The 17,738-nt window shown below is 41.9% G+C and overlaps 1 protein-coding gene across 1 annotated transcript in view; it reads left to right on the forward strand.

Moving 5' to 3' along the window:
- LOC143111315 (basal body-orientation factor 1-like) overlaps window positions 1-17,738 on the forward strand; it is a 151,623-nt gene that overhangs the window by 116,717 nt on the left and 17,168 nt on the right. Inside the window, exon 10 of the mRNA XM_076273522.1 lies at window positions 14,261-14,365. Coding sequence (XP_076129637.1) covers window positions 14,261-14,365 — 105 coding nt within the window. The remainder of the gene's footprint in view (window positions 1-14,260; window positions 14,366-17,738) is intronic.

Genomic DNA, 17,738 nt, shown 5'->3' on the forward strand with positions numbered 1-17,738 from the left:
CCATGCACTAGACCCGTTACAGTTTGCATACCAGGAGAAAGTGGGCGTGGACGATGCCATCACTTATCTTCTACACAGGACACATTCTCACCAAGACAAGGGGAAAAGTGCTGTGAGAATCATGTTCTTTGATTTCTCAAGTGCTTTTAACACCATCCAATCCCTCAGACTTGGAGACAAGCTCTTGCAGATAGGTGTGGACGCTCACCTGGTAACCTGGATTACAGACTACCTGACCGAGCGACCACAGTTCGTCAGACTGAAGAACTCTCTCTCTGACACTGTGATCAGCAGCACCGGAGCACCACAGGGAACTGTGCTCTCTCCAGTCCTGTTCACCCTGTACAAATCTGACTTCTGCTACAACACCGAGTCATGCCACATGCAGAAGTTTTCTGACGATACTGCAATTGTGGGGTGTATCAGGGAAGAGCAAGAGGAGGAGTACAGGAGCCTGGTGGAGGACTTTGTGCAATGGTGCAAACTCAATCACCTTCAACTCAACACTTCAAAGACCAAGGAGATAATGGTGGATTTCCGCAGGACTAAGCCCACTCTGCTACCAGTCTCCATTGATGGGGTCAGGCAACTGGTCAGCCAACACTTACACACTCTACAAGAAAGGGCAGAGCAGGCTGTACTTCCTGAGGAGGCTGCGGTCCTTCAATATGTGCAGCAAGCTCCTCAGGATGTTCTACCAGTCTGTTGTTGCCAGCGTCCTCTTCTATGCAGTGGTATGCTGGGGAGGAAGCACAAAGAAGAAGGATGCTGGGTGACTTGACAGGCTGGTAAGGAAAGCTGGCTCTGTAGTGGGAGCTGAACTAGAGTGCATCACTTCAATATCTGACAAAAGGACCCTGAACAAACTGATCAACATCTTGGACAATGAATGTCATCCACTCTACAGCACTATTAAAAAGCAAAAGAGCTTGATCAGCTGGAGACTTCGCTCACTGCCATGCACCCTCCACCCTCTCCATGTTTGGGTACTGACTGCCCACTACTGTTTTACTACTGTCCACAGCCTAATGTTTTTACTACTGTTTTTCTGCTACACTGTTTTTCATGCTATATTAGCGAACATGACCAATGGCTTCTGCTACAATACTGAATGGCTGTAACCCTATTACCTCAACCTATTCTTGCACTGACATAGTTTTTTATATTACCTTGTCTACATCATACTTTACTCTCTTAGTTGTCCATATTATTTATGCTGGTCTCTAGACCTTATTCTTGCACTGTTGGACTACTTTTTGCACCTTCACCATGACACTCACTCTCTTGAGCACCTCACCATGCACACAGAACTACAGGCCAGTCCCGGCCCTGTCACTGCAAGCGTCTCATGCTTGATCACCCTCAAGCACACTGTGGATTTTTTATTTCATTTATATGGTATATTTAGTATTTAGTTTTGTTAGTTTTTCTTATATTCTAATGTCTCTATTGTACACTGGAGTTTGGTTATATGTTTATACTTATATTTACCATTTCTGCTGTAAGTGCATGTTGTGTGTGATGTCTGTATGCTACTGAGACCTTGATTTTCCCCTTGGGGATCAATAAAGTATCTATCTATCTCTATCTATCTATTTGTAGAGCAGACCTACTAAAAATGTGGGCAGCAGCTAACCAAAGTGCAGTCAGTTCTCCCGCCATGGTTTTGAAAATCACACACCTGCTGCATCTAAAGGCCCATCACACGGCCCCTGTTGCAAGTCACATTTTAATTTGCCAGTTGGTCCTGCCTCCCCAAAATGCCGGATCATGTGAACAGACACAGCAAATTTTCATCTCGTTTTTAGACACACGATGCGCCAAAAAGACGTCTCCTCCTCCCTTGAATTTTATGTGATCTCAGTGTAAAAGGAGCTATAAAAGAGCCTCTTGGGATGTAACTTTTACAGACAGGCTTACAGCTACCATTGAAGTTCTAGTCAACTCCGGTCTGAGGTTGTCGGCCTTAGCAACAGTAACTACAGTAAGGGGGCGGGACTTAGCAAAGGGTCAATTATCATCTAGGCTCGTCTGCATGTTGCCTTAATCTGCAGGCTGTCCGGCTATCCGTATGCATGCGGTAGCTGTTATGAACACTGGTCATATGATTAAGTAATGCCGACGTTGTTCCGTGGTATTTGTGGGAGTTTTATTCAGCGACCACCTGGCTGAGTTTTGGACGCGTGTGGTGTGTGTGTGTGTGTGTGTGTGTGTGTGTGTGTGTGTGTGTCTCCCTCCCCCTCTCCCTTCTTTGAGCTGGGCGGAGTTGCCATCACAGTGATATCAGAGCTTTAATGATGAGAGACGTTTTATACGTAGTTAAATATTAATTTTAGGGCTGTCAATCGATTAAAAATTTTAATCTAATTAATTACATACTCTGTGATTAATTAATCGAAATTAATCACATATAATTTTTGCTGTGAAGGTATTTTAAATATTTAAATTCAAATGAATCATTGAATAATCAGCATTAGTGACATTAAAGTTCAAAAACTCTTTTATTATTATTTTCACTGTTCAAATAATGGCCATAATAATCTATGATATGACCTAATATGCTGAGGAAATAAATTCAAAAGTGCTTCGGGAAGAAGTTTTTTTTTCACATACAAGGCATTTCAGGCCACAGATATAACCTAGGGGACACAATGAAAATAAATTAACACTCCCCTCAATGTCAAAACTTGCAGACATTGCAAAGGACTTTATGTTCAACACTTTATTTTTATCAACACCATCAGGCCGTTTTTTAAAAGTAAATGTTCCAATCAATGATCCAGGCAGCACGTTTTCTTCTCTCTCCTTCATTTTACAGTCTAATTTTTACTGACTAGAACGGCTCGGGGTCAAAGGTCATACGGAATCGATTAATCTGCACTAATTTTTTTAATCAGTTATTTTTTCTCAAATGAATTAATCGAAATAAATCAGTTATTTTGACAGCCCTAATTAATTTGTGTTAACGTTTATCATGTACCAGACATAAGTGCACCGTGTATGCCTTTCTTGTGTTTAGAGCTGTTTGCTGACGTTATCATTATCAACCCAGTTCAATGGTGGTTGAGCTATTCAGTCAGCGTCAGCTACCAAACAGAAATTTGTGTGCGTCTGGTCTGTTACACTCAGTGGGACACACACATCACAGCGATGGGTCTCCGCAGAACAGTTCCTGAACTTGTGCGAACTGCACATGACCTCATAAGGCCATCACGGCCTGGGAACAGTTCCTCAATTCTTCCTAGCCTCCAGCTCTGCCTTGGGGTGTTATCTTCTCCGATGAGTGCAACATCTCCAACCTTCAGCAAAGAAGGCTGTGGGGTGTCGCAGCGATGGGCCGACTTCAAATCCAGCAAACATTCTCACCGCCATCCGTTCCAGATGTTGGTCATAAGTCTTTGTCTGTAGCACCACCTCCTGGTCATCTCCTCCTTGTTCGCTGTTTGATGGTTAGTCTCACCTGGACATGGCTTAGGAGGCAAGCAGGTCAGTCTCTGACCCACCAAGAAGTGAGCAGGTGTTAGTGGCTCTGGCTCATCCACATCATTGTGCACATAAGTGAGTGGCCTCAAGTTTATTATGTCTTCAGCTTCAGTCAGAATGGTGCACATTTCTTCAAAGTTGAGTTTAGCTCTGCCAAGCACTTTTCTGAGTATAATTTTGACTGACCTTACAAGCCGCTCCCAGAATGCCCCCCACCAGGCTGCTCTTTCGGCGATGAACCGCCAAGTGATGCCCTTCTCTGAGAAGAACTCCAGTAGCCGTGGATCTTTAATGCCTTTCCAGAACTCCTTCAAATCTTGATCAGCTCTCTTGAACGTCCTGGCGTTATCTGAATAGATTGATCCCCTTGCATAATCCTTTTTGAATCTAGCAGGAAGTTCTCTGTAGACATATCTGAGACCAGCTCTAAGTGCACTGCTCTGGTTTCAGCACAAGTGAACAGTGATACACCTTTTTTCATAACGATCTGTGTCTTCACGTAGAGTGGCCCTGCGAAGTCCACACCTGTGGTCTCAAATGGTGGTGACTCTTGTTATTCTGTCTCTTGGCAGTGGTGCGGTAGTCTGCTGTCCAGCCTTTGCCTTGAATTTCTTGCAGAGTACACACCTGGACACAACCTTGGGACACTGCCACATTAGTTTAGGTGCCATTACTTAAAATTAAGTATTATTTATTACATATATGTCTGTAGGTCTCATATAATATCAGTGTGATATGAATATGTACTTATTTATATGTATTTATTATGCTTTATTTCCACTGTGTATGATGGTATGGATATGGGTGATTTGTATGTGGACACTGTCGGCCGATACGCCTATCACGAGCCCCCAAACTTATATAGTGGAGCGCGCTAGATGATGGGGGCGGTCTGAAGAGAGTAGCAAGCATGTGTGAGATTTGAATGGGTGGCGCCAGTACTCAGTGCTGCAGCTAAAAGTATTGTAAACTGTTTCTTTTGAGGGGTAAATAGAAAGAAAGTATCCCTACTGTGGAAATGGACTTTATATAAGTTAAACGCCGCTTGTAGTGTGTGGAAGACCAGCGCGTTACCAAAAAGAGGACGCGTCAAGAAAGCCTTTGCAGTCGGCTGGCTGGATTTATTCACCGGAGTTGGTGAGACCGATTGTTTTTCTCTTTTTTCTATTTTGCGTGTTATAACTGCAAGCCGATCATCGCATTTTTTCCCTTTTTTGTGGATTACCTTTTTTGTTTGCTACGTCTCGGGACAATTCGCCGGCAGCGGCCTTCTCGTTTTCTTGTTGGGATTATACAGACTCTTGCGGGCGTCCTGGCAAAGGACAGGATATCTTTCGCTTAGTTTGGACTTCTAAGTTTATTTTCGGGACTAAAACAAAGGACATTGAAATAATTTGGGGTTGTGTGGGTCATTTAATGTGTGAAAATATAAAGCACTATACTGTGCGCGATTCTGGTTTATTAAACCACTGGAGCGCCCCAGGCAGACTGTGAAGGCTCAATTTCTCTTTTTTCTATTTTGCGTGGTATAACTGCAAGCCGATCATCACATTTTTCCCTTTTTTTGTGGATTACCTTTTTTGTTTGCTACGTCGCAGGACAATTCGCCAGCAGCGGCCTTCTCGTTTCCTTGTTGGGATTATACAGACTCTTGTGTGTGTCTGTGGTTGTTGAGCAAAATCCATGGGTGCTTTTTTCTGTAAGAGAGATCAGAATGCTGGAGCCTTCCTGCCACACTGAGCAGCTCATCTTCATCCAGAAATGGTTTTAGTTCTCTGATTCTGAAGTCAGTGTTGGGGCATTTCCCTGCTTTCAGCAGATCAATTTCGGAGATGAAACTCTGGTTCTTAATCACCTTTATCCAGTGTTTCCCTGCTTCATTCAGCTCTTTTGCTGTCAGTTCACCACTCATTTTTGTGCTTGAGCGGGTCTTGCTTAACAAGCTGTACAGCAATCTGGTATTTGGATCTGAGTTCAGACTTTACCTTATCTTCCTGAACATCTTCCTGAGTGCTCTCTGACCGATAAGGTGACATCAGAACACAAGGTCCACTCCACTACAATGCACTCTGCTTCAGGTCAGCTGGATTAATTTTTCCTTTGCAGTGAGACCATGACTGTGGGACAGTTAGAGACAGTTAGAGTCAGTTAGAGAGTCTTAGTTGTGTCTTGTCTAGCTGCAGTGCTTTCATTAGGGTGTTCCCCAGCCTGGCTGCTATTACAGCACCCATTAGCTCCAGGCGTGGCAGGGTCATCCTTTTGAGTGGAGCCACTCTGGACTTGGATGCAACCAGGCTTATAGTCACTTCTCCTTCCCTTGTTTCTCCTTGAAGATAAGCAACTGCACTATAAGCCCTTTCACTCAAGTCACAGAATACATGTAGCCTTAACTCTTGACCGTCCTGCTGTGGCATGTGTATTTTGTATGCTGTGGCATGTGTATTTTGGAATGGAGACCTGATGCAGTTGAGGGAGCTCTGAACACCACTGTTGCCATTTCTTTGTCAGATCAGGTGGCAGTTCCTCGTCCCACTTGAGCCCTCTCTCCCACATCTCTTGGAACAAGCACTTAATCCTGATGGTGAAGGGAGTCAGGAATCATAGAGGGTCAAAAATGCGAGCAGAAGACTGCAGAACACTTTGTTTTGTGTTTTCTCTTTCTTTCAGAATATCAAGCAGCCCCCTGAGGTCGAACACAAAATCATCAGTGGCCGGTCTCCACACCAAGCCCAGCACCTTCAGCACAGACCCGTGTGGTTCTGGCTGCACAGCGCAATCCATCGAGCTCTTCTGCCACTTTTCTTTGAGCTCAGGAGAGTCTACTTACATAGCTCCATTCCTGCAGCAGACATAATGTTCCTGGCTGTTGTTGTCACTGTGTGTGCCTCTGTCACCTCACTTGCACTTGAAATAAAATCATCGACATAGAGTGAGGAGCTGAGGATTTCTACCACTTGTGGGTGTTCTAGCTCATACTGTCTCAAATGCTTCCTAATGGTGGCTGCGAGTAAGAATGGGCTTGACGAAGCTCCAAACACCAGTCTCGTCATTCTGAGCATTACATCCTTCTCCTCTGTTGGTGGTCCTATGAACCACAGAAATCTTACAGCGTCCCGATCTCTTTCTGAGAGTGAAATCTGCAGAAATGCTTTCTTAATATCTGCCATATATGCAATTTCATGCAGTCTAAATTTGATCAAAATACTCATCAGATCGGATTCATATTGGGACCTGTTAAGAGACAGTCATTTAGTGAGGGACTTCTATCTTCGTGGGATGAAGCATCGAACACAACACGCAGTTTCGTTGTCGCCTTATCCTCTCTCAATACAGTGTGATGAGGTAAGTAATATGTCTGACTGCCTTGTGGGGATGCATGCTCCCTTGGCACATCCTCAGCCATTCCGTGTTTTAAGTAGTCCTCCACCACTTCATTGTATCTGCTGTAGAGTGTGACATCCTTGCTTAGTTTCCTTTTCAAACTCTCAAGTCTCTTTTTTGCGATGCAGTAATTGTCTTGAAGTGGAGGATGATGTTGTCGCCATGGCAACTCCACTTGGTAAAGCCCATCCGCTGCAACGCTTCTACATCCTCTGGGCTCTTGGACTTCTCACTTGTGATGCCCAGTGACTCAAGCTCCCAGAATGCATGCAGCTGTTTATCAATCTGTGCATCCTCGCTAAGCTGAATATGCATGCAGGTTGTCTCTGGCCTGCTGGACACTGCTACGGGGTTTTGCACTGCCCATCCGAAGGTGCTCTCCAGTGCCACTAGGCTCTTTGTCAGTTTTTCTACTCGGCCTGATACTATCTGCCAGTAATAATCAGAGTCAATCAGCACGTTCAAGTTTATCATCTCCAGCACAATCTGCTAGTTGAAGACCTCTGCTTTTCATTTCTTTTTGTATATGTTCACCAGGCACTTTCATCAAGGCTGTGCACACTTTGGGGGTGACAACTGCCTCTATTTCAATTCTCTGCTGTTTATCCCATACATTCTCCAAGCTGAGCTTCACTATGTTGCGACTCACCGTTGTTGGAGCAGAGGAGCCAAATGTGTGTAAGGGTCCCTTGTCTAGTAACAGGTAGCTGCAGAGCCTTCACCACATTCTCATGCACAAAACTCCCCTGACTGCCTCCATCTAGCAAGCAGCGGACCATCTTCCTGCTTGTGGGCCCTACGACCCATGCCTTGGCGGTTTGTAGCAGCACAGTGTTCTCAATGTCAGGTTTGCCTTTCTCTGCTTGGGGAATTACGGAGAAAATAACAGTGTCCATGTTGGCTGACGCAGCAGGTGGGGATGCCTCATTTTTCTCACAAATGGCTGCATGATGCCTGCCTCCACATGTGGCACGACATGCCCTTTGACCTACAAAACTTGGCGATGTGTTTGGACCCCAGACACACAAAGCACCTGCCAAGCTTCTTCAGTTTCTTTGCGTGCTGACACCGGATGGTCTGGACATTTTTCAGATTTGTGTTCAGCGCTATCACAGAACAGGCAGTTTTGCATTTTCTGGTCAGCAATGTTTGCAGCTGCAGATGTCATGCTTGGTTTCTTTAATTTAGAATAGAAAAACCGCACTCTCAAGTTCATTCTCTTTACTTATTTATTAATACCATGTCCACAGACGCGTTTCGGCCTAAGCCATCGTCAGTGTGTAGTGTGACTACCAACATGAATGCTTTTTATCTTTGAAAGGGTAAAGGGTTACAGGTGAATCACATGAGGTCATTAGGTGAGCTGCACCCAAGGGTGCGCTGCAACATCAGTTGTACAACATATTTGCACACAAAGGACACAATACATCCGACTATAGTAAATAGACACATGCAAACCCTATCAAACAGTTGCCAAATTAATCAGCAGTAAGAAAAATGAAAAAATTAAATAAATGATAATATAATGGCCTAAATACAATTGATTGACACATTAAATAGGCTAAGCCTATTTAAAATTATGCAAAAATAGAGAGAGCCCACCACATAGGCTATACATTACATATAGCCCAGTAAATAGATATGCATTACACAAAGGTCATAGAAACTCACAAGAAGCAATTTAAAACCAGTTCTTCATTTAAACCATTAGGGTGTACTGTTTGGAGCGTGGTTTCTTTAATTTCACATCACTGGCTGAATATGATTTGCTGTACGTTTGGTTAGCAGACTGGTTTTCTCTCTGGTTGTATGATTTCATCATTTGTAAAGTTCTCTCTCTGCTCTGAACCTCTTTCTGCAGGAACTTCAACACATTCCACTCATCATCATCTCCTCTGTGATGGCTGTATTCAAGAGCCATGTTGTCTGGCATCATCTGGAGTAATATTGGGCATAACATACCGCCATAGGTGTCTGATACCACTCCCAATGACTCTAGGCTTCTGATTTGAATTTCACAGTCATCATTTAACTGCCTCAATGCACTGACATCAGATGCTTTCTTTACAGGAGTGAGATTCAAAAGCTTTGACATGTGAGCATTTACAATGAAATCTTTCCTTCCAAATCTGCTTTGGAGAATATCAATTGCAGCATCATAGTTACTGTCTGTCAGTGTGAGTCCTGCTACTGCCTTTGCAGCCGTTCCAGTAAGGTAGGTTTTCAGGTAGGTAAACTTTTCTCTTTTGCAAAGTGCATTGTTGCTATGAATAGCAGTCTCATACTGGCTCCAACATTCCTGCCATACACTAACATCTGCATTGAATTTCTCAATTTGTAGCTTGGGCAGTCTCACTGTCGGTTTGTTTGCGTTGCCATCACTTGGCCGAGCAGGCCGTGGGTTACTCACAGTCTCATGTTCTCGGATCACTCAGTGAGCCCGCACCTTCATCTCGATGATGCGGTCTCTGTATTCCTCTGCGAGTTCAATCTCTGCCTCCACGTCCGCCAGCGAAGTGTGTTCCTACGCTACGTTGTCCAGCTCGCGCAAACGGTCCTCCTTTGCTGACAACGCGGCTAACATGTCCCGCACACGGTCGATATCCATTACCTCATTTAATAATTCAACTTCGATCTGGTTCAGCAGTCTCGTTGTGGGACTCCGTATCGTCCGACGCTTTCTTTTGGCCTATTAAGTTGCTCCACTCCCGCCGGTCGTTCTTCGTTTTCTTCGTCACCCATTCTGCTTCCCGGGTTTCGGCACCAAAAATGTTTTACATTTATCTCCTTAAAACTATGAATGACGATGCGAGACGTTGTTTCTTTCCAGACGTATAGTGAAAAATAAAGAGGTGGGCAGTTCCAGAGTTATGGATGTGACAATTGGACTCATATTGGTAAACAAAATGCCTTAGAGTGGGGGCAAAATTAGTATCAGTGAATTAATTTGCATAACTTTTAATGCAACCTCTGTCCTCTGAATACTGAGAAATCCTCAAATTTCATATAATCAATTTCATCCTAAGAATACAAGGCATTTTATCAGCGTTATGGATGTGACATGAAATGGACACACTTTTGTGAGAGATTACAGGTTTTCTACAAACCTTTTAAAGGAAACTGCCGAAACTATGATATATGTACCATGAAGGAGACTTGAATGAACACAAAAAGTGTGTTTTTGAAACTATGCGTCATTTTCATAATGCATTATGTAGGAAAAACTGGCGTTATGGATGTGACGGTTTCACGTTATGGATGTGACGTGTCTGAACCAGTCCTCGACAAACTACATAAAACACATAATTAAGTAGTGAATTTTGATATGAAACAATTGAAATGGTAATCATGAAAAACTAGCGATGAAATTATTGCTTCCTCAGTGCCCACTAAGATCCACAGGAAGAATCAGGACAACAAGTAATTTAAAATATAAAAAATAAATTTATTTTTTTCTTTTACCATCATCAATTTTGGTCAGTGATTCCCGGGTTACTGAAACACCAGGGAACATGAAACTTGGTGGCCACTCCCCTAAATAACGAGCCCTACCTGAACCGTTGCACCCAAGATGACAAAATATATGGTATGTTAGTCTCAAGAGCCCACATGAACCTAACCCATACCCACTCATTTGTTATTTGCACACATAAAGTACATGCACACGCACGTGCACACACGCACATGCGCGCACACACACACACACACACACACACACGCACGCACAGTCGCACACATACAGACAGGCAAGCACACACACACATAAACACATACAGACAGGCAAGCACACACACACACACACACACACATGCACAAACACCCACCCACATGAATGCAGACACATAAACACACACAGGCACGCATACGCATGTGGGCATGCAAACACACACACACACACACACATAAACACACAAACACAGGCACGCATACGCACATGCACACACACAGACACACACACACACACTCTTATAAACAAAAGCAAACTCACATATGCACACATTTACATGCACATGAGTTGCAGGAGTAGGAGATGGAGACAAATTGACTAGCGTGATCTATTTTTTCGAAGAAAATATGCAGGACTGAGAGGCGGTCATATTTTGTACCGCTATGCGGTACATCTAGTTTATTGCTGCCCTTACTCATGTTACTCTGTGGGTATTAGCTACAGAGGACCTGACACTTCAAATGCTGTCATATCACGTCACATTTAAGATTAAACTGTGTTAAGCAGACGTGAACGGCAGGCTGAGCAGATCTGCAACAGAAGGAGGTTGCTATGTTAACTCCAGCTGCAAAGTCAGCAATCTTCACCAGCTAACACGATAATCCAGTTACTGTACAACATTAGTATGACAGTTACAGGAAGATAATCGCTCAGATTTTCGTTATTAGGCCACTTGAAAATAGGCTATGGCTAGGCTAATCACTGGAGGTATTTTAATATTATGTTTGTTTTGCTAATGGTTAGGCAAGGCCTCCCTGTGGTTTTGATCGATCAACCTAATAATCTTTGAAATGTCAGTTGTAAACACTAAGTTGAAATGCGTTGAAACTGACATTCCACCAGAACAGACGTTTTATCGGCTTTGAGGTATAATAAAGTCCCCAGTCTTGTAAATTCACATTATGTAACATCCATAACGTCACATCCATAACGCACCATTAAAGGTTTTAAAAGTAAGAAAGGGGCACAATTTGGTCATCACACTTTACATTGATATAAATCAGCTTTGCACAGACACTATGGACATTGTCGCATCAACACTGTATGTGTAGCATAAACTTTTCCTATAAAACGTTATGGATGTGACATGGCCATGGAACTTGCTGACTTAAAAACAAAAGCCTTACAAATGTAAGGAGTTGTGCTCTTAAAGGCAAGCTGAGCATAGACATTGCTCTACCATTCCCTTGTCAATCTGGAATTTGTCAAATGACACAATTTGTTTGAACATTGGGTCCATTTATCCACTTTTGAAATATGTATAATATAACCATGTAAAAAAAGTTGTTTCTCTATGGTTGCACACCATATTTATGATGTAAAAAGAGTGTCATTCTCCATCAAATTCAATCAGATCAGTTACAAACAATAAAATATAGACCTAAATGAAGATTTTAACAACAGTTCTATTTGCGTATGCACAACTTTTTTTTTTTATGGTAAGGATGACCTTTGCATGGAATTGCCCAGGTACAATACAGCGTGTGCTTATTCAGCATTCACAAGATGGCTGCTTGCCGCGCAACATAACATAAACAAACTCTTCTATTGTACAATGCATCTTGAGAATTGAAGTCTCAATGCCATTGCCAAATCCTAACGACATATAGTCTGTTTTTAACATATGTATTTGACACATGAACGGTTATTATTCATTTTAACTTATTAATCTTAACTTATTATTTTAACAAATAAATTCTCAACACTGGCAGCTTCTTTTAGAAAAATATAGACATAAAGAATTTTAAACCATGCAGTATTAATTACAAATCAAGCACTTTATTTCAATAGCTACTTTTCAGGCTTATTGTTTTCTTAAATGTGTTGACAAAGGACATTTTGTGATGACCTGAATTATGTCTTATAATATGTCAGCAAGCAATGCATCATCAAGGCTGTGTTGTAAGATGTTGATATAAAGCCTTTTGCAGTTAACCATATGCAGTGCACCCATCCATAAGTTCAATAAATGCTCCTTTTTTAAATTGAGAATTATAACATTTGTTATCATCATTTGTGTAATTACAGTATGTGTCATTTGTATGATGTAAATTAAGGGAGCAAAAGCAGTATCGGCTCCAAATATCGGCATCCCGTATGGGTCATCGGCTAAGGCTGATGAAAAAAAAATCGGTATCAGCACTAAAAAATCCATATTGGTCGATCCCTATTAGAAACTCTACAACAGGATGGGGTTAGCCTGGATGCCAGCAGTCAGTGATCACGAAACATAGGTGGATTTTGTGTAAACTTTTTCAAACTGGTGAAATCTTCAATGGTAATTTATGCAGGCTCACATAGCCTAAATTAGATGGATATAATTTAATAGTATTTACCTGGCAGTATATGAAGCAGGATATAAGTGTCACAACAGCATTTACTGTGGTAAACGTTAATCAAGGGTGCAAACTGATGACGGGATCAACATCGAAGTTTGACTTTGAATAAAGTTACAGTAACATTAATGTTGGCAGAACGATTGAACATGGTTTGCTACGTGCATCTATATTACATTAAACTTGAGCTAGCTAGCGACAGTTACAACTAGTTAAGCTAGGAGGTGGTTAAAGGTACATTATGCAGGTTTAGGTATTTTGGCAACTGTAGAGCTCCGTCTACAGTCGTGATATATTTATATTTTACTCTGCTGTTGTAAATAGCAAACTTCTTGTGACTTATCCCCCCTGTACACAATGAAAATGATTTTGTTGAGGAGGTGAAAGATTAACAGGTAAAAACTCTCTCCAAAGAGCTATATCTATCCACTGACAAGGTAATGTTTCACGATTCGCGAGAGTTATTTGTTGGGCTGCCGTTCTTGAAGTTGCATGGCTGGTTTTCTCAGTAGTGACTCACTACATTATGCTGTATAGCTATGCTAGGTGAACTATTCACCTATTACAAGTTTGTCTACTGTCAAATTGGCTTTGTAAGGGTTATATTAAGGTAAAAACCTTACGTTGAGAACACAGGTGCAGCAGCTAATCGCCTATTACGATGTCGGTAGTTTAAAGTCACATTCTACCACTCATTTTTAATGGGACATTTCCGCTCGTTTTTGGCAAATATCTTAAAAAGTTGAAATTTCTGAAAAATGCAAAATAAATAGCGGAAGTTTCATTTACAAGACCTACACAATGGTGGTTGAACGAACAAATTGGTCGGAAGAAGAGTAAGAAGCAGATGGATAACAGTACAGTGCAGGAGGTATCCGTACCAGCTGCAAGACCATATCTGGAGGTGTGTGTACAGTTATATAAAGAATCAGGTCGGTAGCTGTAATGATGTGAAAATGAACATTCATATCAATTAAGAGAATCAACAGTACTTGGCCTTTTCCCCCTAACAGTCCATTTCTACAAGGTTTGTTAATTACTGAATGCAAAATTTAGTATCTAAGTTAGAATCACAGAGTAAATAAAGTCCATTCTGTATAATTTTGTCAACTCATAATCAAACTCATTAAACATAATTGTTGTATCTGACCGATAACTCCGATAATTGACCATGCAATGGTTATTTCTTTAGGTTTCATATTATAACTTTATTGTGTAGAATTAAATATGTTTTAATTTCATATAACATGTATAAAAGACAAGTGCTCAATCATTGTGTAAATTCCCTTTAATTGAATATTACATGGGAGCCTGTCTTTTTTGTTTTTTGAAGGACAAACATGCAAAGCACCAAAGTGGACATTGCTGAGCTCACCTGGGAACAGAAAGAAAAGGTCCTTCGGCTTTTGTTTGCCAAAATGAACAGTCTCAAATACAGGTAACCAGTAGATTTAAAGGGACACTTCACCCTTTTGCATTAAGCTTTGTATCGTTAGAACATGTTTTTGAATGGTTGTGCATCATTCCCTCATTATCCCCTCAGATGGGAGAAAAACAGATTTCAGTGTTGCAGTTCCTGCTTACAATGATGTAAAAATAGTCATTTTGCAGCAGGAAGCAGGAAGTCCCATATCTTTGTCGATAGTCAAACAGTGATAGCAGAACCGTTTACGGAGAGCCTTCCCCACTCTATTAATCCCATACATACCGAATTTGGCTGCAGTTCACCAGAGTTCACCTAAATGGCGATCGTGGGCGAGTCCAAAATACATAGGGTCCTATGGAGCTACATGGCTAAATTTGTTGTTTTCACCTATTTAACGACTGAAACCCTCAGATTTTATTTTATTTTTCGCAAAATGGATATGGATTATCAATCAAAAGTGAAATAATTCGGGAGTCATGTCCTTTCATTTTCTTACAGGTTGGGTTGTTGTTGCCCATAACACGCTAGCATTGTGCTAATGAATGACGTCATTGACACATTTGAAAGGCTTTTTAGAACGATTAAGTGACTTATATAATACTCAACTAAGTGTAATTTCTTTCTTGCCTGCCCTTTCGAATACAATATTCAAATTACTTTATATCCCGAGAAAAGTGGATTTTGAGGGGTACAGCTCCATAGATCTCCATTCATTCTGCACTCGTGGACGAGCGCCCTCATGTGGAACCACAGAAGGAACTGCAACCAGTTCAGAAACCGGAAGTTTTCCGAGAGTTCTCCACTTATGAGACATTCTCTGGTGATAGTCAAATCCATGGGAGCGAATGGTCTCACCTAAGGAAGTGGTGTATATAGAGAAAAGCAGGGGCCCTAATACTGATCCCTGGTGATCCTAAATCAGGGGCAGTTTTTCTTATGGGCAGTAGGCTTTGGCCAGCCGCCGAGTGTGGCATGAGTTTTCGCAAAAAAAAAAAAGTCAAAGTATTTCATTTTAGCTTTCATTTGCGCTAATCGGTTCAATCGCTCATCAAGTCGATCATATATTCCTGTATGGGCTAGTTGGCTACTTTGCACTGCAGGCGTCTGTCTGTGCCAAGGTCTCACACACCCACGGGAAGGGGACGGAGAAGGTGCCAGGGGAATCTGCCTCGAGCAGGGAATAGGTTATGCACAAATGGCTAGCACATTAGTTAAATGTCGGATATGCTAGTCTATGCTGTCAATTCGCGGGACATCTGACATGGAAATATGTAAAATGTGTGATTTACGTGCAAACAAGTAGCCTAATGATTTGCTGGTAGCGTTTGCAAAGTAGCAATTTTTGAAAATGTCCACATGAACAGAATGAGTGTAACATGAAACAATGATCGTTTTAATTTTAGAATCCTTATTAATGCCAAAATGCTACATTAATGAGTCCCTCTGTGCCTGAAGTTCAGTTAGGCTTCTTGGGGGAGTGGCTTGGTAGGGCCGTGAAAGGCAGGGAATTATGGGAGTTGTTGGCTTTCATCCACATGAGCAAAAAACATATTTTTGGCTTTTTCTCCGTCAAGAAGGCACTGACTTCAATGATGACTCCACATTTCTACTACATAAATGACCCAAATTAAATACACATTCATCTTCCCAGCGGTGAAATGCTCCTTTAAGATTAAAATGGATATTCCATTTGCAACTGATGTGCAACATTGTGTTTCTTAGTTTTCTTCTTATTATTATTATTAGGGGTCCGAGCAGCGCCGCTGCAGGACCCCTATTGTTTCTGTGCCGCTCATTTCTGTGCCACTCAAATTTGCCAAAGTTCTGTAATCATACTGCAGCCTAAACCGTAAGTCCTAGAAACTTGAAATTTTCAGGTATGGTTACCAGTACCCTCGTCGGTTATTGGTTAAAACACTTTATTTTGCCTTTGAGTGGTTGCCAACCCTTGTTGGTAGCAATTGTTTTTGTGTACAGATAGATAGATAGATAGATAGGTAGATAGATAGATAGATAGATAGATAGATAGATATATAGATACTTTATTGATCCCCAAGGGGAAATTCAAGGTCTCAGTAGCATACAGACATCACACACACATTCAACAGCAGAAAAAAGTAATTAAAAGTATATAATATAAAAAACACAACTAAGCAATAAGGACAGTAGAAGATAAAGAATATACTAAATATACTAAAATACAAATTATACTAAATAACACTTAATCTAAATCAATTCTAAAAACAGTATCCACATAGTGGGTGATTAATCAAGAGGCGCTTGCAATGACAGGCAGGGACTGAGGCTGTGATTCTCTGTGCATAGTAAGGTAAGGTAAGGTGCTCTGTGTGAGTGAGTGTCATGGTGATGGTGCAAATGAGTAAGTCCAACAGTGCAGCAGTGCAAGAATAAAGTCTACAGACCAGCATCAAATAAATATGGACATATCAGAGAGTAGGCAAGGTAATATAAAAAAACTATAGAAAAAACTATATCTATAACTATATTAAGAAAAGGTATAAGTGTGGCCACAATCCGGATGTGGCATAGAGGGAGTGGTTATGCATATGTGCTAATATAGTACGCAAACAGATAGGCAGTAAGACAGTGGTAAAAAGTGGCTAGTGGACAGACAGTACCCAAACATGGAGGGGGTGGAGAGGCAGACAGACTATGCGGAGAAGTCTATATCTCCTCTTCCCTTAAGTGAAGCATTGAACAGTTCAATGGCCCTGAGGACAAATTACTTCTGTCTGTTGTGCAAGGCAGTGAGCGAAGTCTCCAGCTGATCAGGCTCTTCTGCTTTACAATAGTGCTGTGGAGTGGATGACACTCATTGTCCAAGATGTTGATCAGTTTGTTCAGGGTCCTTTTGTCAGATATTGAGGTGATGCACTCCAGTTCAGCTCCCACTACAGAGCCAGCTTTCCTTACCAGCCTGTAAAGTCGCCCCGCATCCTTCTTCTTTGTGCTTCCTCCCCAGCATACCACTGCCTAGAAGAGGACGCTGGCAACAACAGACTGGTAGAACATCCTGAGGAGCTTGCTGCACACATTGAAGGACCGCAGCCTCCTCAGGAAGTACAGCCTGCTCTGCCCTTTCTTGTAGAGTGCGTCATTGTTGGCTGACCAGTCCAGTTTATTGTCCAGGTGGAGACCCAGATACTTGTAGATGCTTACCACCTCCACATTGACCCCATCAATCGAGACTGGTAGCAGAGTGGGCTTAAACCTGTGGAAATCCACCACCATCTCCTTGGTCTTTGAAGTGTTGAGTTGAAGGTGATTGAGTTTGCACCATTGCACAAAGTCCTCCACCAGGCTCCTGTACTCCTCCTCCTGCTCGTCCCTGATACACCCCACAATTGCAGTATCGTCAGAAAAC

The sequence above is a fragment of the Alosa pseudoharengus genome, unplaced genomic scaffold, assembly GCF_046254945.1.
Source record: "Alosa pseudoharengus isolate Yale_2024_CS ecotype anadromous, Long Island Sound unplaced genomic scaffold, YU_APseudo_1.1 YU_APseudo_1.1_scf_8, whole genome shotgun sequence".
Lineage (NCBI taxonomy): Eukaryota > Metazoa > Chordata > Actinopteri > Clupeiformes > Clupeidae > Alosa > Alosa pseudoharengus.